This window comes from Elgaria multicarinata, chromosome 2 (genome assembly GCF_023053635.1).
Source record: "Elgaria multicarinata webbii isolate HBS135686 ecotype San Diego chromosome 2, rElgMul1.1.pri, whole genome shotgun sequence".
Lineage (NCBI taxonomy): Eukaryota > Metazoa > Chordata > Lepidosauria > Squamata > Anguidae > Elgaria > Elgaria multicarinata.
Window position 1 is genome coordinate 41,513,734 of NC_086172.1, and position 24,455 is coordinate 41,538,188.

A 24,455-nucleotide genomic window follows, 5' to 3' on the forward strand; every position below is an offset into this window, starting at 1 on the left:
GCTGCTGTGTAAATTGTGTGTCTGAGTGGTTCATTATCTAATCACCGTCAGAACCATAGTGATAAAGTAGTTTGAAGCAGAGAAGAGGTCTGCCAGATGATTTCAGGCCTTTTTTCTCTTTTTTTAAAATCATGTTTCCCTTGGAAACCCATTACTATAGTATAAAACTTCAAAATTGTTTGACATAAACTTCATCACAATTTTAATTTTTACTGTATCTAATAAGTGGCTTAAAGTATTGTATTATATTTATTAAATGCTATATAAAGATACTTTTTTTTGGCCACCTCTAAGATATTGTATGATTGTATTGACCCTGATACTTAAATGCTTGCAATTAAATTTTGCTATGTCCCTGTCCACTAGATTATGTTAATCTGTTGTGGTATTTCTTGTGGTCCTTCTGGCAATGACCTGGTTTGCATGATCAACTTATTTAAATCACAGCACATGCTGGGCACAATTTCCATAGTCACGGAAGGTGAGGTTTGCTGTGTTAGCCCACCCTGGGCAGGATGTCATTGGAGGGGGAGCGGGGGAGCAACCATACAACACCTCATAGGTCAGATAAGCCATGGTGGCGTATTCTAATTGTGCAGACTGGCCCAATGTGTATTTTTGTAAATGGAGAATATTACTAAACATCTTAATTTTTCTTCCTCTAAAAGGATCATTTGATGATGATGATATCACACACATTGAAGGAAGCGTTGAACCAGTTCGTGATGTTGAAATAATACATGAAGAACTTAGACTAAAGGATGAGGAAATGATTATGCCCATTATAGACAAGCTAGAAAAAGTGGCTGTACGTGGCGGTGATAAGAAATTAAAACCTGAATATGTAAGTAAGAATGCTTTAAATTTTAAAAATATTTTCCCCAGGGGAAAAAGTTAGTTGCAGTTTTGGTTGCATATTTAAATGGTGATTTATTATTTTTTTATTTATTCAGTTTATATCCCACATATGTACAGAATACCCTAGGTGGGGTTAAGTAAAACAGATTATTTTTTAGAGGTATGAATATAAAATGCACAGTAAGCAAAAATGCCAATATATGTAGTTTATAGTGAATATGTAACATCTGCATGCCTATACTCCCCCCCCCCCCAAGAAATGAAATATGAAAAACTGACACACACATTCATATTACTGTGTGGAAGTGCTGTATCAGTACTTTCATTTCCAGAAACTGTGTATCTTAGTAGAAACCACCATTGTTCTGATCTGTGTTCTTTCCACATTTTACAAAAACGGGCCTAGTATGTTCTGCTTTTCCATTCATGATTCTTTTGTAATTTCTGCATCTCAAGTTGGCTTCTTAAATGATCTTGATTACCAATACAAGAGTATACAATAGGTTGCATCCAGAGAAGTTGTTGAGTGCAAGAGGACTTCCCAGCTTCTGTTGTCCACTGTGGGAGCCCCTTCTTTCCCCTGGAAAGCTACTCCTGGGGTCTTGGAGGTTCTCCAGATTGGTGTGGAAATGAGGAATTGGCTGGAGTCGAGCAGAGCCCCCATGTCCAGTCCACACACTTTGCCCCCCCATGTCCAGTCCACACACTTTGCCCCCCCCATGTCCTGTCCACACACTTTGCCCCCCCCCAACCCTCAGGAGTGAATTTCTAGTGGGTGCAGGGAGCTGCAGCGGGAAGAGGGGACAGGAAAGTCCTGTTGTGCAAGCATCTTTATGCTCACACTTCCCTTGATATAAACCAGTATTTGCATCTGATTTAATGGGAACATGTGTATATAGTTTCCATTTCCTTATTAAAATTGACAAGAGCACCAAGTGAGAAGAATTGAGTCTCTGTTCACATGCATTGTTGTTTGGATATTAGCGGTGGTATACTATATATCCTTGCATTCTGATAAGCACCTTCAAAGTGGAGATGAAATTAAGTTTTCTGATCTTCATTTACTTACTAAAGAAAATATTCAACTTGGTTTACTATTATCTCTAAGATTAGTTGCTGGAAATACACTTGAATCAGTCAAACCAGGGAACATAGAACTGGTTTGTTTAGCTGAAACAAAATTGAAACCATTTTGGAATCTGGGTATTTCTAGATCCTTTTTTGTTTTCTGACAATGTACGAGTAGTAACATTGTCAGAAAATGTTACTACTCGTACAGCATTGTTACTACTCGTACAGCATTGTCAGAAAATGGCATCAGGAAGGCTAAAGCTGTGAATGAGCTGAGATTAGCGAGGGATGCTAAAAGCAATAAAAAGGCTTTCTTCAGATACGTGAGTAGTAAAAGACAGAGGAAAGAAATGGTGGTTCAACTGCTTAATGAGGATGGCAAATTGATAACAGACGACAAAGAAAAGGCTGAAGTGCTCAATTCCTACTTTGCCTCGGTCTTCTCCCAAAAGCGGGTCTATGACCCCCCTGGAAAAAGTGAAGCAGAAGTTGAGGGGGCAGGATTGCAGTTTGAGATTGATAAACAAATGGTCAAAGAACACCTAATTTCCTTGAATGAGTTTAAATCTCCAGGGCCCGATGAACTGCATCCTAGAGTAATGAAGGAGCTAGCAGAAGAACTCTCAGAACCTGTGTCTATTATCTTTGCAAAATCATGGAAGACGGGTGAGGTGCCGGACAACTGGAGAAGGGCTAATGTTGTCCCTATCTTCAAAAAGGGCAAAAAGGAAGAACCTGGGAACTACAGACCAGTCAGTCTGACATCCATCCCTGGGAAAATTCTGGAGCAGATTATAAAGAAGTCAATCTGTAAACACCTTGAAATCAATGCAGTGATTACTAGAAGCCAACATGGATTTGTCAGGAACAAATCCTGTCAGACTAATTTGATCTCATTTTTTGATAGGGTAACCTCCCTTGTGGACTGTGGGAATGCTGTGGACGTCATATATCTTGACTTCAGCAAAGCTTTTGACAAAGTACCACATGACATTCTGATTAACAAACTAGCTAAAAGTGGGCTAGATGGAACAACTATTAGGTGGATTCACAGTTGGCTACAGAATCGGACTCAAAGTGTACTTATCAATGGAACCTTCTCAAACTGGGGAGAGGCAACGAGTGGGGTACCGCAGGGCTCAGTCCTGGGCCCAGTGCTCTTCAACATTTTTATTAATGATTTGGATGAGGAGGTGCAGGGAATGCTGATCAAATTTGCAGATGACACCAAATTGGGTGGGATAGCTAATACCCTGGAAGACAGAAACAAACTTCAAAGTGATCTTGATAGGCTGGAGTGCTGGGCTGAAAACAACAGAATGAAATTTAATAGGGATAAATGTCAAGTTCTACATTTAGGGAATAGAAACCAAATACACAGTTACAAGATGGGGGACACTTGGCTCAGCAATACTACAAACTAGAAAGATCTTGGAATTGTTGTAGATCGCAAGCTGAATATGAGCCAACAGTGCGATATGGCTGCAAGAAAGGCAAATGCTATTTTGGGCTGCATTAATAGAAGTATAGCTTCCAAATCACATGAGGTACTGGTTCCTCTCTATTCGGCCCTGGTTAGGCCTCATCTAGAGTATTGTGTCCAGTTCTGGGCTCCACAATTCAAGAAGGATGCAGACAAGCTGGAGCATGTTCAGAGGAGGGCAACCAGGATGATCAGGGGTCTAGAAACAAAGCCCTATGAAGAGAGACTGAAAGAACTGGGCATGTTTAGCCTGGAGAAGAGAAGATTGAGGGGAGACATGATAGCACTCTTCAAATACTTAAAAGGTTGTCACACAGAGGAGGGCCAGGATCTCTTCTCGATCCTCCCAGAGTGCAGGACACGGAATAACGGGCTCAAGTTAAAGGAAGCCAGATTCCAGCTGGACATCAGGAAAAACTTCCTGACTGTTAGAGCAGTGCGACGGTGGAATCAGTTACCTAGGGAGGTTGTGGGCTCTCCCACACTAGAGGCCTTCAAGAGGCAGCTGGACAACCATCTGTCAGGGATGCTTTAGGGTGGATTCCTGCATTGAGCAGGGGGTTGGACTAGATGGCCTTGTAGGCCACTTCCAACTCTACTATTCTATAATTCTATGATTTTAAGGATTCCTTAGCGTAGACTAATACAACTTATGGGTCTGTGGAAAACCCAGAAGAACCATTATTGCCCAGAAAGTAGGAAGTATTCCTTAATTCTGATCAACCCTGTTAAATGGGAAGGTGGGCCAAAGAGTTTAATATTGATTGGGTTATCCAGCAGTTGGAATGAGAGTGCCTGCCTACTTTACTGAGATGTGACTAATAAAATAAATGAGATGGCTTAAATCCTAAGTTGTGAATAGAAGGGAGTTCACAGAAGGGGTATTTTATTTCACCTGCTCTCTCTGCAGCTGCCTGGTCCTCCTGAAAAGCTTATTAAGGGGATTGTGGGGTTCTTCCTGATCAATGCGGAATGGGACAAAGTATTGCTGGGTGAGGGGGGAATCGCTCAAAACAGGACAGACTTCTACCTGATTTTGGGCAATTGCCCAGCAACCCCCTGTTGGGCAATTTGCCCATCAAATATTTTTCAGCAGAGCCTTTAAACTAGTTTTTCCCAACCTGGTGCCTTCTAGATAATTCCCAGCATCCAGTCTAACACATCAGGTTGGCAAAGGTTGCCTGAACCCTTGGAGAGGTTTTGAGTGTGGAGGGGGCGATGTAGGTGGCTGCAGAGGATGAGACAGAAAACTTTTGTTTCTACTCACCTACCTTAGGATCCAAGCCTATATCTTTGGTTGAAAAACGTGTACCTTGAATATAAATCCAGGGGGGAAAAACTGTGCCCCAATATTTGGAGAAGCAGGTAGTCAGTTGGAAGATAGCAGTGGACACTAGAACTCTACAAATTGGGTGGAGGAGTACTGTACATATGAATGTACATATGATTAAACTCATGATTAGACAATGTACATATGATTAATCTGACAATTAGGCTACTGTAATGTGCTCTACGTGGGGCTACCCATGTATGTGGTTTGGAAGCTGCATCTAGTGCAGAACGCAGCAGCTAGGGTGCTCACAGGGACACCTAGCTCTGCCCACATAAAACCTGTATTAAAAGAACTGCACTGGCTGCCTGTTAGCTATTGAGGAACATACAAGGTTATGTTGTTACCGTACAAAGCCCTAAACAACTTGGGACCAGGATACCTAGCAGACCGCCTTCCTTTATATACACCCAGTCGACAACTACGATCCTCAGAGGAGGCCCTACTGGTCATTCCGAGATGAACAGGACGCTGCCATGAAGAACCTTGGCGGTGGGCCTTTTCTGTGGCGGCACCCACCCTCTGGAGGGCCATCCCTCCTGCAGTTTGGGAGGCAGAAAATGTATTATCTTATAAACATCTCCTGAAGACATACGTTTTTACACAGGTTTTCCCTGGTTTTTAATGTAGCTGGTTTTATATTGCCTTTTTAACTTCTTAATGTTTACATTTTTACTTCTTATATTTTATGATTCTTAATTGTGCACTGCCCAGAGAGCTTCGGCTGATGGGCAGTATAAAAATGTAATAAATAAATAAATAAATAAATAAATAAATAAATAAATAAAGTTACTTTTCTTCATCAGGGTCTCTGCAGTCCTACATAATGGGTTCTGCATAGGCTCCTCTGGGAATATTCCAGAACTTTAGACAGGAGGCTGGTTCTCTTATTCCACCCCCTCAAGAGGAATTTTGACTGTCTATGCATGTAGGGTTGCCATATTCTGAATCCACAAAACCGGGACAAATTTTTTTGGGGGGGCCTCTAGAATTTTTTAAAAAACTGAGCAATATGTAAAGGTCTAAGGAAAGCCCAATTTTTCAATTAAAACAACAATTGTAAAACCAGACATCTTAAATTCACTGCAATTTACTTCCAAGTAACAGATCTGCAACCCAAATCCAAGGAGGTGGATTGTTGAAGGGTGATTTTTTGGGGAATGACTTTCCTTTCTCCCCTCTCTCCTTTCCTCTCCTTCACCCCATCGTCCCCCACAAAACTCTCTTTCTTCCCCCACAAATAACCCAGCAGCTCCACCCTGCGCTTACCCTGAAGATCTGACCACAACCAGCCAAGCTCACCAAACTCCTTTGCATTGCATGGGACTCAGGAAGCCTGAGGAGAGCACGTGCGCCTTTCCTCACTGTTGTTCCTTTTCTACGCATCCATAAGCACAATAAGGTCAGTCACGGTGAGCCTGTGGAGGAGCGGCGATGCTCTGGAAAAGGCGCCAGATTGATGCATCTTTTTCTCTGCTGCTGCTGCTCCAGTGAGCAGGCTCAAAGTACCATTTTGGAGGTCAGAATTTCTCCGGCCAGCTGGACCAGGAATCCGGGATTCTTGCCCAGCCAGTCGTGACATTTCAGAATCTCTTGGAAATCGGGACATTCCTTTTTTTCCGGGACGTATGGTAAGCCTATATGCATGCCCTAGGAGATAGGACAAGCCCCTTACTTATGTGATAATAGATTATGGAATGTCCTGAGAGGTTTCTTCCTCAACAATCTCTTATGCCTGTTTTGTCTCCTATGTCAGGGCCTTTTTTCTTGTGCTCTGCACTTTCAGCTCGAAAGGAATATAGAGAAAGAGGACAGAACAGCTTTGGGAGATATAGTGGGACATATTGGAGAAAACATTCCCACCAAGCCAACTTTTAAATGGCCTGGTCAGTCCACACAACAATCCCAAATAGTTTTGTGTAGCTCTTTGCTGATAGTTCATAACTTGAAGTAGGCCCAGGGGTGGATAACTATTAAAGGCCTGAGGGTTGAATTCAACTTTTGGAATGGTCTTGAGGGCTGCACTCCAGAGGAGGTTGGGTCTAAAAGCAAAGTAGATTTTATTTATTTATTAATTTATTAAATTTATATACCGCCCCATAGCTGAAGCTCTCTGGGTGGTTTACAAAAGTTAAAAACAGTGAACATTAAAAAGTATACAAAGTTTAAAAACATCAAAAATATAAAAACAACAGTATAAAACAACAGTAGATGGGGCTACTCACAGTGCACGGAGACCATTTTTTTTAAAAAAAAACTCATCTATTTCCATCCAACGCCACAAACAGAACTATTTCATCTCAATTTCAAGCTTGTTTACTCAGAAGTAAGCATTCCTGCAGTGCAAGCCCCCTCACCAAACAGATGTAAGCCAAAAGTAAGAGAAACAGGCACTACATCTCAGATAAAGCAACAGGCAGCCCACTCAGTTACTTCCAGGATTACTCAGAAGTGAGTGCATCAGTGAGTGCAAGTTTTTGAGCTCAGCAGGCGGGGAACTTCCCACACATTCCCCAGATTGACTCTGTCTTTTGGGCTGGAAGCAGGGTTTTGGCAACTCTTCCTTGAAGACTTGTCATATTTCTACCTAGTCAGAAATTGGAAAGGGGGACACAAGGTAAGGCTTATTGAAGAACAGTGATGTTGGGAATAGCTCTGAAAGTGGGTGAAAAAAAGGCATAAATCAGTCTTATTTATTTATTTATTTATTTATTTATTTATTTATTTATTTATTTATTTATTTATTTCATCTCTGTATCACCCATCAGCTGAAGTCCCCATGCTACCCCAACAGCCCTATGCAGGGTACTATTCTTTTCCCCACCCACCCACCCTCTAATAAGTAGACAGGGCTTGATCTGGTTCCACTGAAGAGGTCTCATATTCTCCTCACCCTCCGAGCAGCAAAAGACAGCAGTGAGGCCGTCAAGAACCATATTTCCTGTGTGCTCTGAAAGATCCCCGGGTTCACTTCAGAGGGAAAAGGGTAAACTCTCCGGGGTGGGGAAGGGTCATCTCTGTCTGACACCAGACACGATAGGTTGATTCTATCTGAGCTTATATCTATCTTATTATCCCTACCTTTGAGCTTTCTGAGGAGAAGCAGGATGGGGGAAAATCTACAGAAGAAGGTTCCTTGGCTTAAAAAATCAGTTATCACCCTTTAGCCATACTCTTTTTAAAACACAGTTGTTGTTACAGATAGAATGTTCAAATCCAGGAGAAAGACATTATCCAAATGAGTAACACTTTGTTTTTGCAGATGGCATTATGGGAAAAAATTAGGATCCCAGAGGTGGAAGCTCCTGTAGCAGCCTTGTAGCCCAAAGCAGTCTTGCCAGCTAATCCCTCAAGGACTCCTTCAATAAGTGAACAGTGGCAGCTTTCAAAAGGAGCTTTAAAGCTTCAGCTGTGGCAGTACCACATAATTACCAATACTCTTTTCACCAAAGGTGACTATTTTTGGACAGAAGATCTCTCTGCAACTGAACCAGGGATGTCCAAGACCATCAAGGATGGGCTTAGGGCGATTTTCCCCAGAGTTGCCTTGCTGCAGATTCTTCTATGGATGCTGTGCAATTTGAAGTGGGAACCATTTCTTCCAGTGTAGTAGTACACAGGAACTGTTGTCAAAAAGACTGGGATGAAAATTCAGATTTTCATTCACACTTGGCCAACTCTCTATTAGAAGGCAGTACGCTCTTTGGGACTCCTCTTGTGTCTGTCCAAGTCAAAATGAAGGAAAAGAAGAAAGCCCTTCTTGTTGCTGAGATGACAGAGTAAAAGTCCCATCATCAGCCATTCCCTTGGGGTTCCAAGCTGTCTTATGAGCCGTAGGAATCCAAAGACTGTGTATGCAGATGGAATTTTCCCAAATACACTGGCAAAGGAAATACTCCCTCTACTATCTCTGCCCCCTCTGTTTCTCCCAATGGAGGGCAAAGAAACCATGTTCTATATGTTGCAAATTCTTACCCTTACTCCATTCTCTCATTTGATAGGGAGCCAGCTCCAGAACTTTGCATCCAAATGGGCCAAGCCCACATTGGATGCCTGGGTCCCGACAATGATCGAGGAGGGTCTTGGAAACTCTTGGGAGTTTCTTGACAGATAAAAATCAAAGCCTTTTGGAAGCCACACAGTATGTCATTCACTTCATAGAACCAATTCCAATTGCCTAGCAGCACTCTGGGGTCCACTTAATTTATTTTACACTTTCAAAACGGACAGAAATGTTCCTGAAACACATCACATGGAAACTCTCTATTTCATTGCAGCTGTTCTACATAAGTCGCCTTGCTGCCATAGATCTTTCAGGAAGCTGTTTGCATACTCTTATCAGACTGAGTCATAAGAGTTCCTATGGTTCTTATACAAAAAGGGATTTTTAACACTGAACTTTCCTGTTCGGGTTGACAATGGCTTCCAGTGTATTCATAAAGCCCTGGTAGCTTTCATTGCTTTTCTCTGAGTCTAGGGTTTATACTTGTCTAGACAAAATCTTGATTTGTCCACAGTGTAGAGAACAAACCAGAGAAGATTTGAAAGTGATGATCAGGTGCTTGGAGGAACCTGGCTTCTTTACCAACACAGAAAAGGCTGCTTTTCAGCTAATACAGGCCATAGCTAGACCTAAGGTTTATCCCAGGATCATCCAGGGTTCGTCCCTGCCTGAGCACTGGATGCCCTGTGTGGCACTTAGATGAACAGGTTTGACCCCAGGACAATCCTGGGATAAACCTTAGGTCTAGCTACGGCCATAGTGTTTGAACTGCCATATGTGTGTCTTGAGCACATTGAGAACCTGCATATTCCTCTCTGAGAGCAAATCCTGACCGTGAGAACATGAAGGTCATTAGAGGTTCCCTCCAGGTGGAAATAACAGAATTATTTCCTGTATTGTTTTCTTTTTTGTATGTAAGCTGTGTCGTAGGTCTGTGAATGAAAAGTCCAGTTATTAACTTTGAAGTTTTTATTTTATCGCAGCGGTTGGGGATGTTGGTCTCTTGCCTGGATATTGGGCATGGGCAAGGTTTCGTATTTGATCCCTACAGAAGATGTTGCTTACATTCCAGCTATAGATCACTATTCAGAATCACATTCCAGTCTTCATTCTGGAAAGGATGCAAAGATTGGTGGACCGGACAGACTATTCTAAGGAGTGTCTGAAGTACTGAGAAAGGACGTTTATCTCTATGGACACGAGCCTCATCATTTGCAGAGCCCACTTCCAAGAATTGGTTGCTGAGCGAACCTGGTCAGATGCTATGTCCAATCAGAATGGTGTTGTGGAGGCCTTCAGGCACACGATATGGAGCAGTCACATGCTCTTACATACTAACACCACCTCAGCAAAAGCATATGTAAACAAACAGGGAAAACATGTTTGATATTGCTTCCAATGGAAGCCAGAAAACTCCTAGTTTGGGTAGAGAACTATCTTATTTTCATCAGAATGGGGAATGTAGCTGGGGTCTCAAATGTGAAAGTAGTCTGGCTGAGCAGGAAGACAGTTCTACAATCCAAAAGGAAACTCCAGCAAGTATTCCAGCAAGTTGCAAGAAGATTCAAGGAAGGTTCATAAGTGGTGGACCATTTCACTGAAAACTGTCTGTTGGACAAGTTTGTGTTATGAGTGTATTCTGTCATATAGGAAATATTCTCTACTGAGCTTTCAGTATGTGTTCCCTCCCATTCTGCTACTCTGTAAATTCCTTCAGTAGATTTGAGATCATTGAACAGAAGTCACCTTTGTGGTCCCATTCTCAGAATGGAGGCATGTATTTTTAGAATTGTCCCTCCTGTGAGTTAGTTGACACTGCCATTTACCGAGCAGGGTGGACTTCTGCACTCAGAGGCCAATACTTCTTCTGCAGATGGACTTGCTCCATTTAGCAGTTCGGATGCTGAGTGGAAGGCTTTAAGGGCAATGGGTTACTCTTAGAAAACCTTGTCCACCTCCTAACAAAGATCTTAACAATAGGATATCCAATACACAGAAAGCCTTCACCAGTTTGTGTGCCAGAAAGAGCTTACACTTGGACAAGGCAGAAGTGACAGGAGTTCTGCAGGATTTGCAGAGAAGGCCACACCAAGGTCTCTCCCCTGAGCTGGAGATTGGACTGTGAACAGGAAAAACATTGTGTTCATATGTTTCTGTATGGCGTTGCGTTAAAGAACCCCCTCATCAGTTCATAGATTTCCTATATTCTGTCAGGCTCTGATTTATTCTGCCTTTGAACTGGTCGTTATTTCAGTTTGGAGAATCTCAGAAGTGGGTGTGTTGTTAGCCAATATGGAATTGTGTATTAGCCTTTTCACAGATCTCAGGAGTTAGTTTTTGCCAGATGTTTGCACTAACCTAATTTGTCCATGGTCCTAATTTGTCCATTGACAGAGGAATTCCATAAAATTTTACCTTGAGAGAACAAAAATAGAAGCTCTTTTCTGGTCTTTCAAGTCATACTCAGTGAGTAAGAAAGTATCCAGAGGTACACTACCCAAATGAATTGGAAAGGCTACTGTTTCTGCAGTGGAGAAGATGTCAGTTCTTGGTATTACCTTTCAGTGATAAGAGGAGCAGCTCCATCTGTAGCATTTGGGAGGTGATCTCCCTTGGAGGAGATTTTCAGGTTTTCAATGTGAACACCTGTTCACATAATCATCAGGCATTATAAAGAAGATCTGCCCTTTGGATGGACGGTTTAGCAGAGTGCTGTTCCTTAAGATGTGGTTATACTCCAACCACAGGCCTGCTTGAAGCAGATTGCAGTGTTTTTTGTTTTGTTTACCTTCCCAGGGATAGAGACTGCCCTCTGCCAATCAGGGGGCAGAATAAGACTTCTACTTACCATAAACCCCCATTTTTCTAGTTGTACAAAAGGCAAAATGTGTGTTTTTATACACTCATAGACACATGGGGAGGCCAGCCAGCCACACAGAATATGTTTTTACTTGACTTTTACATAGTTTTCTCTCTCTCCTTAAATGTTATAAGTTTGTTATCTAGTTGTAATGCCTTATTATCTAGTTACTGTGATCCCCCCCACCCCACAATGGACAGCATTTCCTGCTCTTCCAGTCCTAGTCACCCAGTTCATCCTTCATCCTAAAGATGATATTTATTTATTTATTTATTTATTACATTTATATACAGAGATACAAAGCTCTCTGGGCGGTTTACAACAGTTAAAAACAGTGATCCTCTCTTCTGACCAGGAGGAGATGCTATTCCAAATGTATGCTTAGTTCTCATTGAGGTGGTAAATTGGCGTCTGTGCTGTATCACTTCAGAAAGCAGATGATGCTGACATGAGGTGGAATGCTCTTCCATACAAAAAATTAGTACCTGCACATAACAATAGCATGCCAAAGAGAAGGCTAAGCTTAGAAACCTCCTTAACATCTAGTTTTATATATGGAGGGAATATATTTTGTATAGAAGAGCAGTCAGTTATTTGAGCCTCAGCTGTTGCTTCCCTCTACGAATCTAGAAGAGTATGAATTTATTGTAAAGAAAAAAAATTACCCTTTTAACCACTGGTTTGACATGAATGATAGTGAACTTATGTTTTATTTGTACTTAAACACCATTCACTTAAGTCCAGTTGTCTGAATATTGCATCAGAAAATACTGATTTATTTGATATAATTCTGTCTTTGATCCGTTTCTCTGGTCTCTAAAGCCAGAAGCAGTGCCATATTTGCAGTGCTTTACTTCTGTAGAAAACCATAATCATTCATAATGGCTGTGGTCCAGCAAGTCTCCAGAGCTCATGCTGGTGGCTTTATTGTCATTTTCCTCAAAGATTTTAAAGCATGGCTTCTCAGTTGAGTGGGGGTGGTAGGGGGGTGAGAGGGAGCGAGAGAGAAAGGACCTGCTGGAATGAAAAGAACAAGAGAAATCCTAGCTGCTCACAGAACATAACAAGGGACTTGCTGGATCATGGACAGTATGTAGGAAGGCTTGCTGGTAACTGTCCCAATCTTTCTATTCTCTTGGTAGAATTTGGTAGTCCCTGTTTATTATTACTTATAGAAGGCAAAATATTGGAAAAATATTCAGACAAGTGTTCTGATATGTTGGGTGGGATAAGGTGGAGGACCAACCCTGAGTCACTTTGCTCAAAATTGTCTTCAACACTTTAAGAAAAACAACAACAGAATCATAATTCTCAGAACATAATCTCCGATATGTATGTCTCAGTCTATTGTTTTGACATAGGACTGTGTTAATATATTGAGTACCTGAGGAAAGGAATTCATTTTTTCTCAGTTTGTTTCATTTCCAGTGTTATCCTGTTTGGAGGTCTTGGAGTGAGTAACACATTCAAGCAATACAAAAAACATCAGTTAAAATATGCAATATTGTAGAGGGTATACTAATGTTTAAAATGTCATGCCTGTTTAATGACTCTGGTCAATGACTCTGGTCATTGAAAACGAGTCCAGAAAAGTCTTATCCACAGTTTTAGCAGATACATTAGCTCAGGATTTTGACAAATTTCCAAAGGAAGGGTGTGTCACAATTGAGGGTCAGTCACAGAGAGTAGCCCTCTGTCCATTCTTTTTGGTGCATAATGGTTGTTCTAATAATAATTACAGCAATCATGTATCAAATGTTGAATAATAATTATACTTGGTCTATTTTGTCAAAGAATGAGTTTTGCTGCTGAAGTTTAATAATAATTCTTTTTCGTATTACATTCAGTAAAAACAGCTGAACGATTTAGGTAGGAGTGGAAAACTGCTTAGATATTTTAACTGCTATTTGTGCAGAGATAATCAAAGGATAAATCAAATATAAAAGTCCCAATTTCTATCATTATGTAGAATCCAAAAGATTTGAATTGTTTAGTCCTAAAGATTTTACCATCCAATTTACACTATAGAATGTGTTAGTGTTTTGTTTTGTTTTTAAATGTAAATGGCTTTTTAAAGTTGAAATTTGTAACTATTAATTTGAAAATCAGAAAACAATATAAAATTTCTCCACTAGTTAAGTAGGATAGCTTGAGGAATTGTTCTTACGATGAAGTCTAATAATAACTTAACACTTGTTTTAAACTTCAGTGAATTATTTATTTATTGAATAAAGCACAAAACATTGATAAGGACCAAAGATAAGATAGTTCTACTATGTTTTTTTAGAAGTGTGTAATCTTGTTGCATGTCTCTACATAAGCTATTCTGGCCACTCATCATAGTAACCAGCTGGGCCATTTCACCTGCTGGAGCCATTAAAGAGGACTCTCTCCCCCTAGATTAATCCCCTCCGACATTAGTTTTTAGCTCTGACAACTGGAGCAGGCATTCAGAACTTGCAGGTGGCCAGTGTGACGCACATAATTGCCTACAATTTTAGGCAATGAATAAAAATGGTCTACATTACTTGTCAAAGGTTGTATATGCAGTGCCAAGTGAGATCTATGGGAAGCCTTTTAGGGTTTAAAGAACATTTAATAGCAAGGCTGCACAGTGCTTTTTTAATCATAATGCATTTGTAATATAGCACTTTGATCTTCTCCTTGTAGGAAATGGTGTTACATTAGCCACTTTTAAAACATTTATGAGTGAAAATCAGTTATAGGAGAGTAAAAGTGATTATTCTTAGGCAGAACATGTTATGTTTCATTAAAAGTTTTCAGCTTGCCCCTTCTTGTTAAAATCTGTGGGGAGCCCTACTCCTGGAGGGTTACAAATCAGGATCTAAGATTTAGAAGAGCTTTCCTCTTGTTTTTCCCCCTCAAGCAATTGCAAGATTGGGAATAGTAGTATACTAAATACTAAGGCTGTATATTTATAAATGTTTGACCTATTTATTGACAAGGTAAACATGTGCCTTAAATAAAAATTTAGTGACTAGAAATTCATGTTAAATTCTTTAATTGAATATCATGCTAGTGGTAACTTTCATGAAATGCGATGTTTAGAGCATGACCATAAATTATCTCTGACAAAAATTGACACTAAATGTACTACTTCTAGAAGAGCTTGGTTTGACCTTTCAGACCTAAGAGCCTTTTATTAACACCTGCCTGTAAGGCAAACCTTGCCACACGCAGCTTTCAGATTCAGAACCACAAAACTGATGAGGAAAGGCTTGAAGGGTTCAGTTTGTGTCACTTGCTGTTTGCCGTTTCCATTTCACAGATGATTAATCTTTCTGTGAAGAAAGGCCAGAGAAACAAAGCACATTGGGCCCTTCCTGCAGTTACTCCTTCTGAATGCACACTAGCTTGCTAACTAAAAGGCCTTTAGATTTCCTGCAGGGAGAGATGTTCTGAAAGTGAATGCAGCTGGTTGGAGGTCACCAGTGCAAGGCTCTTGCCATTGTGTAATGGAAGCTTTGGCAGGTTTCATTTTTGGAGGAAAGGAGAAGGTGTTGACAAAAAATTAATGTAGAATATGGAGGCCTTTGGCCATTTGAATTAATACCTTGAAGGGTGGATCATCAGTAATCAGCTCAATTTCTTTTGCTACCAGTGTTTTTAAAACACACATTTCAGTTTTTGCAGGTATTCTTTAGTCACTGAAGCATGTTTCTCTTATATATGGTTTCTTCCATGGAATTCTTAATTAATAGGCGAGTATGACGTTTTGGAAAGCAGTTTTAAATTTATACGTTGCTCTTGTCATTCGGCTTGGGAGAAGAAAGTATAACTTGTATTTTTCAATGAAGAGATGGAAAGGGTTGTCCCATGTTCATCTAGGCCTAACATGACTCGTATGTCCCTTTCATTCATTCTCATATATATAATTTTAATTAGAAGACACATTCCATTTTTTTATCTAAAATGACTCCTTTATGAGAATTATTGTGTCTTGCACATAGTTGAGTATACTTCTACTTTAATGTCTCTTGTTTCTTTTTAATTCTGCACAGGACATAATGTGCAAAATCAAAAGCTGGGTAATAGATGAAAAAAAGCCAGTCCGTTTCTATCATGATTGGAATGACAAAGAGGTAGGCTTATAACTATTACTTCATCCACTAAATCTAATGTTGTTGTTTTCTTTTAAAAGAAACTGTAAGTGCATCAGGTCTTTATTTAAACCTTTTAATCTAACTCAAGTTAATTCATACCATCATTTGCAAACCACGTGAATTGCTTTTAACAAATTACTTTTCTACTTCAGAGATTAAACAGATTTCACATCTATATATCTATATCTGGTAGTATTTCAGTGTAGGCCTCTTTTTATATGTTTTAGTGTAGTTTTTATTTCCTGTCTTTTAGATCGATGTGCTGAACAAACACTTGTTTTTAACTTCAAAACCAATGATCTACTTGGTTAACCTCTCTGAAAAAGACTACATTAGAAAGAAAAACAAATGGTGAGTTTACTGAAATTGACTTCATTTATTTTTTTAAATTCACAATGCTTTTCAGAGGCCCCTTAGTGTTTGTCAGAATAATGGTTAGTCATGTTTTTTTTACATAGAGTAAATCTTAACACTAATATTGGCAACATACCTATTACCTTGTCTGTTGGAATGCTGTAGAAGTAAAAACTCGTAAAGATTTACTGAATCAAGTAGTAATTTTCCCTATCTTTTAGTATTTCTTTTAAAATACATCACTGAACATGTATTCCAACTATGGAATACTAAGGGTATTCCAATACCCTTCCAACTATGCAAAATACTTATAAATTGCTAGTAATTTTAACTTTAGAAATATGTCCTTATTCATGCAAGCCTTCTTATTTATTACATGTTAAAGAAAAAATCTTATTATAAGGGAGCATGCTAACAAGGAAATAGAGTATTGCATATATATGCAGAGAATCATGTGTCTCATATTGCTCAGCCTTGTGCATCAATTTCTTTAAACTTAAAAAAATGTCTTATGAATGTTGTTTGTCACATGCAGTTCAGAAACTTTCACATTATTATCAGTATGAATTCATTTATAATGGCTGCAGAATAAGATGTCTGTTCAACAGGCAGTGACCAAGATTAACATTCAGTCCCAAAGTGTGGGGCTACAGTAGATACATAGTGTTTGAAAATAAAGCTGCATTAGCTTGCCTGAAAAAGTTACAGATGAGATAAAACAGTTGTTTCGAGGTAGAGGCACTTTAATCTATTTCATTAAAAGGAAATATTAATTAAAAGACTCTACTTTGTTTTTGCTACAAATGGTATACAAAACTGTAACTGTGAAACAACACATTTAAGATTTGCTTATATTAGCTTAGTACTTTGCAAATGCATCCAGAGTAGTATATCAGGAGTCTTCTAAAACACACCCTCTCACTGTCCCTGTACTTCATTAAGTACTTAGATGCACATGGTTTTAATTTTCCATTAAAATTTCTCATTTCCATATGATATCAAAGAGTGAGAAGGCTTTAAACTGAAAAATAAACATTCATAGACTGGAAGCCAAAACAATAATTAATGTCAGATGGTTAACTCCAATAAGTCATTAGAATAAATTCTGTTAAATTATTTCGACTAAAAACTGCTATGTTCTTAATGTTGTAGTCCATTATATTTATTGTAAATAACATAGTTTTACTTATTTTAGTGATCATTTTAAAATTTCAGTTTACAATATGATCTTGGCAAAACCTTTATTTCCCCTATAATCTAGTCTTCAGGAAACTTTGAAGGTAGGGTTGCTCAATTGCAAAATATTGTGATCTGCGTTACAAACATAGAGTTTCACAGAAATGTAATGCAGTAAATTTAGCATTCTGAATTAAGTGCTATTGTAAAGCTTTCAAAAGTGCCATAATAACAATATGCATGAAAGTTTGTTTGAAAATGTGTAAATCAGTGTCCTTGTTGAGAATAGATCATCACACCTGCATTGGGGTGATCACAGGTATCACTCACTGCCTCTAATTGTACAGTAAATATCGTTTCGCAGATTTAATGGTAGACAGACTACTTGGGGATTCCAGTCTATGATTTGTGATTTAGCTGTCATCAGGAACCCCCCCCCCCTTTTGTGTGTATATGAGACCAGTTGTGGTGGTGATAGAATGTAAAACTTAGCATCTATATTATGACTTTTAAATTTGTAAATATTGTATTTATATTATTATGAAATAATAGTGAAAATCCTATTGCGTTCATGCAGAACTGATGGTTGAAGGTTGTTTTTTTTAATCCAGGTTTTCTGGATGTTAGTGTAATTGTAGCTGAAAGATCAAAGTCTGGGATAGCTGAGTGATGTTGCAGAAGAGAATTTACCACATAACCATTTTCAGTACAGTTTCTGCCGCCTGCTGTTACTATTTTCCCTCAAGCTAGCCATTGACAACCCCCTGTGCATCCCTGCTCGTAAAAAATGATTGAGGAAGTATTTGTCATGTATTTATGAGTAGGAAACATTGTGTGATATGGAATGGCATCTAGTGAAGCCAGAATGATGACCATTTTTTCCTTCAGACTGGCAGAGTGACTGATCTTTAAATCTTCTCTTTTTATGCAATATATATTTTGCATTAAAGTGCAAAATCAAATTTTATTATGAGTAGTCTAATGGTGGACCTTTTGGGGCAGTGCAAACAGATGCAAATGATTAGAATATATTTTATTGGCAGCTGTATTTTAATTTCTGCTTTGGGGTTCTTGTTATTAATCTGAACTACAGTTGAATTAGTTGCTCAGCTAGCAAAAAAATATTTCTTGGTTTAATTTGTGGTAATGCTTTTAAGGAAGTGAATGTTAATTCAGGAAGAATGCAGCAGTAAACATTTTCGTAGGTCTTTTACAAGGGGGTTGTATTTACAGTATCATCAAAGGGATGTTTTAAGGTTGTGGTGGGCACAAAAAGAACTTGGAAAGCTAAAGCTAGAACATTTGTATTTGCTTTGTCTCACCCTTTCTGAACAAATGAACATTTTTAATTAGTGGTAAAAACACACTAGCATTTAAATGATAACATGTCATTTTTCAATCTTAGAAAAAAAGAAAACAGTGTGAATGATAGGACTTTTGTGTTGTTCAGTAAGTGTGTTGACCTTTTGAAAGGTATAAAAACTGGAATGATTCCAAGTAACTACTTACTAGTATTAACAATGTTAAATTAGTCATTCAATTGATTTATGATTAAGACTTTGTTCCTGAAGAGAAGCTGACATGGCAGCTGTGTTAGTTGCACTTGTATTATGATCAGATGACACTAATCATGATGTATATAAGAATCTACTTCAGCATCTTAAAATACAACTTATTCTTCTCTAAACAAATAGTTAAATAATTGAAGGTTTTTACAAAATATTAAGCATTCTATAGAGAATGTAGAAAAGGTAACGCTTAATCTAGTGCTATTTCTATAATAGCACACATTGTAAATAAAATTTATTTTATATGCTAGTACTGTCTATTAAAACCTAAGCTATTAAATACATAAGGAACCAAATTCTTTTGGTATCCTCATTTAAGGATTGATTTTTTTAAATGCAAAACCATGCTATTAAAATATTTATTCAGGTGTCTAGAGTGCATATATATAAAAGTATACCATCCACGTACCTGTTTACTTCACTGTGTTGACACATTCTCCCTTTTAGAAAAATGAAGTGAATTGTTTACTAGGTATATATGTGCACACACGTTTTGGAAACTGATCTTGTCAATTCATTCTTTCAGATCTTTGAGTTAACATTTGCAGATGGAAAGAGGATTCAGTATTCCATTCTAATATGATCATTGCATATTGGAAAATTAATGTAGCTTAGTAAATTCATTAAATAATGATTAATGACTACATATCTGAGTCATGAAACAAAACAAAAAATCATGAAAGGAGTTGATTGCCTCTCAGTGTGAGTTTTAGGCTCTTGAAATTCCCAGCTTATAATGATCACAAAATTTCAGGAATATTTATTACCTATTATTCAATAGGATAAATTTGGCTTACCTTTAGTTTTATTTCAAATTCTAAGATACACTTTAAAGCATTTGGCTTTAAGGTTTCTTTGCTTCTCTACAGGTTTCCTCATTTCATGATGTAATATTGAAAACAAAAACTCAAGTTACATGTTATGCTGCTCTAATGTTGCATTAAGCATTGCAAGATTGCATGCCTTTGTGCTTATCTATATACATCCTAACAAATTTGATGGAATGTGATTGGAAAGCAAGGGAAGGAAAGAAACTGAGACAAGATTAGGCTATGGGATCATGGAGTAACCTGTTTACTATCTGAAAGAAACTGGCAAGATGTCTACAGTGAATAAGTATATAGGACAGTAGCACAAATTTACCATGACTTAAAGCACAAAACAGAGGGGCTCTAATACTGAAGGATGTGAGGAAGGAAAATGTCCAGGAAGAGGGTACATCGCAACACTTTTTAACTTAATGGCCTCCAGATGTTTTGGGCTACCATCCGTCCCAACCAGCATAGCCAATGGTCAGGCATAATGGGAGTTATTCAAAACATCTGGAGAGCACAAGGTTGGGAAAGGTTGAGCCAATGGCAAGAAAACATTACCTTTTAAGTAAGGTAAACTAGGATTGTGCCAGATTTTTCATAGCTCAGTTTTTAATATCAAAACTTTCAGTAAAAATCTAATGGTTTGAATTGGTAAGCAAATTATGTGACATATACATTTTGATCTGTTTTGTAACAGTCTCAATTGCTGTACCAAGATTGCTCTCATCTTCTCTTTTAAGAAAAATGCTGCTGATGAAGAGTCTAAAAAAAAGAAAATGAATACAAGTGTTACTGAACACCAGTAGTGTTGTTTGCTACATTCTCTCTGTAGTTTCACTAGAAATTTCAAAACTAATGACTATGTTGAATTAAATAACACTGTTGTGATATATCTTTGGGGTAGTTAACAAATTCACTGAATAGAAGCTATAGAAGTACTGGTGTTTCGATATGTTGTAGTTGCTGAAACCAATCCTGTAGCAGAGACAGCCTTCCTTCAGAGCTTTACTAAGTACTAAATTTGCAGCTTAGATATTGATTTTAACGTTTTGACTTGACAGTTTGGAACTTGTTTAAAAAATAGCTTTTTTATATGAAGAAGACATGAATTGCTTAATATAACCATAATTTTACCAGCTGAAAACTCATTTGCACGTTTACCCCACTGCGTATTTACCCCTCTATTCATTTTGTATCATGAAATAGGGAAATGGTTCTGTTAGCCAATTTATGGACACTTGATATGTAAAACATAATGATGGTACATCTTGTAGTTTTTATAGGCTGATTCTGGTACATTGAAATATTGTCATATACATTAAAACATTATCACATGCAGATTCTTAATTTTGAAGGAAAGATTTTCAAGTCAGCAAACCAGAGGAGCTATTTACAAAATCTGCTGTCTAAGGATCCTATTTACGAAAACCATAAAGACATTTTTTTCAAGTTATTCCTCATGGAGGAAGAAATTGTCATGTTTATAGCAGCTTCATGCATTATGTTTTATAACTTCAGATTACAAAGGCCACAAACAGATCCAAAAGGATGCAGCTGGTTAAATAAAATCACAGAGGCTATTAAAGACTGAGAAGGCTTCCTTTAAAAAGTGGAGGGCTTGGCCAGAAAAAGAACTCTGGCAAAACAGATGTAAATTGTCAAGAAGGTAAGCATATAAGGAATTTAGAAGGAAATTGTTTAAAGCTGTAGAGTATATCCCATGCAGAGAAGAGTTGGCACAAGCCTCCATTTGTTTTGTGTCTACCACACCAGGCCATTACTAGAAATGGGATGGTGGGAAAACCAAGTAATTTCCACCAAATATGAGGGGCCTAGATAGGGATATATGCTGCATGCATTTGTCCTCCTCTTAATGATCCTGCACTTAATGATCTTGCATAATACATGCATAAAGAGGCATAACTGATTTGTCCATCCATGAAGTCACTTCATCCCAAAAGAAATTGGGGCAAAGACCATTGGCTGCAGCACCTACCAAGGAACCCAAAGATTGTGCACATCGGCAACCTTGAACCAAGTTTTGTTCCAAAAGATAAGTGTGTGAACATCAAAGCTAAGGCTGCCCTTAAGTTGCCTCCACAGGCTCAACTAGAAATGGCTCAAAAGTAGCAAAAATAGGGAGAGGTTGCCCTTAGAACCATTGAGAAAATAAGAAGAAATCCAAGGAACCAGCATTAGCAGAGATGTTGGACATACTGATATTGGAAAATAGAAGGGATATGATTTTGTGGCTTTGTACCACTTCTCCATGTAAGGAATGATTCATCAGATGTAGAGTTCATTCCATTTATTGATGATTGAGAACTAGAAGATAGTTCTAATGCCAGTGCTTCCCAGCAGAAGGGTGTTAATATCACCTCTTCCATAATAGGTAGTGGCATGGGCTCTTTTGAAAACACCCTTGTTAGATGGCTCAGAGCTGAATAATTATTGGTCAGTCTCAAATATTCCATAATTGGGGTGTTTGAGCACATAGTGATTGCCAAATTTTAGGTTTTCTGAGAGAAAACATTTATCTGTAAATATTTCAATCTGGTTTATTTATTTATTTATTTACTTACAACACTTGTACACTGCTCATATCTAGACCTTGTTTTGCTGCTGAAAACCATGGGTTGACCTGAAGAATAATCAGAGGAGCATAACCTTGTGAATCCTTTTGGACTTCTCACTGTCTTTTGATACTAGTTACATTGGTATCATTATGAGGCCAGGAAGAGAGTTGGGAATATTGTATTTTAGTAGCTACTGTCATTCTTAGAGGGGAGGTTGAAGAAAGTCATGCTGGGAGATTGCTTCTCTAACCCGTGACCAGTGTTGTAGCAGCTGTCTCAAGTATCCATCTGATATCCTGTGCTTTTTACTATATGCAACTGCTTGTAGAGACATCTGAAGATTTGGGTGCAGTGTCATCAATATGCTGATGATAGCATCTTATTCATCAGATGTGGGTTGAGGTTTTTTAATGGAATTGTTTTATATGTGATTGTAAAGCGCCACGATACCAGAAATGGTGAGGTGGTGCTATAAAAATGCTTTAAATAAATAAATAAATAGATCTTGAGGTGATGGAGACTCTGAATTGATGCCTGAGTTTGGTAATGATCAGGATGGGGTAAATAAATTAAGTTAATGTGGTAAGTTCTATTGGATGGACTTCTTTTGGTGCCTTGATTTTTCTGTGTTGTAATATTTTGGCCCCACAAAGTATCAACTATATCTGTGCTTAATATTTCTACCTGTAGGAGCAGTTCGAAACATCATTTTCCCCAAGTGAATTTGTTTTTCTTGCATGCCTATGCTGATAGTGACTTCAGTCATAATTGCATTGCAAGTTGATGTGCTTCCATTTTATGTATTGTTGAACGGCTTTGCCTACAATTCATTTATATCTGGGTTCATACTTTGTTATTACATGCTTATCTTGTGTCTGCTTGCATTGGGTTGTTCTGGAACTATTGGGCTACTTTGGATGCATTCACTTGGCTTGAGTTCATTGTCTTCTTCAGGCTTCCTAAGAATTGTGCAATTACACATTCTCAGAATAAGAACTTATGAAGTGCCATTCTCGATCAGACCAAGGGTACATCTAGTCCAGCATTCTGTTCACACAGTGGCCAACCAGCCATTGGCCAGGGATGAACAAGCAGGACATGGTGCAACAGCACCCTCCCAACCATGTTACCCATCAACTGGTGCACACAGGCTTACTGCCTCGAATACTGGCGATAACACAAAACCATCAGGGCTAGTAGCCATTGATAGCCTTCATTTATCCAACCCCTTTTAAAGCCCACCCAAATTGGTAGCCATCACTACAACTTGTGGTAGTGAGTTCCATAATTTAACTGTGCGCTGTGTGAAGAAGAACTCCTTTTTATTTGTCCTGGATCTTTATTTATTTATTTATTTATTTATTTATTTATTTATTTATTACATTTCTATACCGCCCAATAGCCGAAGCTCTCTGGGCGGTTCACAAAAATTAAAATCATAGTAAGACAATCAACAGGTTAAAAGCACAAATACACAATACAATATAAAAAGCACAACCAGAATAAAAACCACGCAGCAAAATTGATATAAAATTAAAATACAGAGTTAAAACAGTAAAATTTAAATTTAAGTTAAAATTAAGTGTTAAAATACTGGGAGAATAAAAAGGTCTTCCACCAATCAGCTTCATGGGGTGACCCTAGATTCTAGTATTCTAAGAGAGGGAGAAAAATGTTGCCCTATCCACATGCTCCATAACATGCATAATGTTGTACACCTCTATCATGTCTCCCCTTAGCCTTCTTTTTCCCAAGTGAAACAACCCCAGTTGTTGTAACCTTCCCTCATAGGGGAGATGCTCCAGCCCCTTAATCATTTTAGTTGCTGCTTTTTGCATGTACTATGATTCAGTTGGTTTGGGCTGTGTTTACATAAATAGAATAAAATATGCAGGCAGAACAACTTTTTTTTCCATAATTACTAGACATTAGCTATACCTAGTTCATATTTATTACAAAATGCCTGAAGTTGCACTTAATAGCTGCTAGTTTAAATTCTGTGGCTTGGACCCTAAAATCCTGTGAGTGTATAAAATTGCTAAATGGTTGTTCTTGCTGGTGGAATGGACAGAGAATATTTTAGCCAATGGCCCTTTCCCCTGTAGACCACTTTGCCCAGTGAAAGTCTGCTCTGGCTGGTTATGGGACCCCTTGGACCAGCATAGGAGGCTGCACTGGGGTCTGCAGGGGGAAGGGGGAATTGACTAAATTACCTTCACCTCTTCCTGCCAGCAGGA

General features: G+C 38.5%; 1 protein-coding gene across 2 annotated transcripts in view; it reads left to right on the top strand.

Annotated features, from left to right (window-relative positions):
* The window catches only part of OLA1 (Obg like ATPase 1), a 100,964-nt gene that overhangs the window by 41,470 nt on the left and 35,039 nt on the right, over positions 1-24,455 (top strand). For both annotated transcript variants that reach the window (XM_063116374.1, XM_063116373.1), the window contains exons 5-7: positions 669-844; positions 15,628-15,708; positions 15,983-16,080. In XM_063116374.1, coding sequence (XP_062972444.1) covers positions 669-844; positions 15,628-15,708; positions 15,983-16,080 — 355 coding nt within the window. The remainder of the gene's footprint in view (positions 1-668; positions 845-15,627; positions 15,709-15,982; positions 16,081-24,455) is intronic.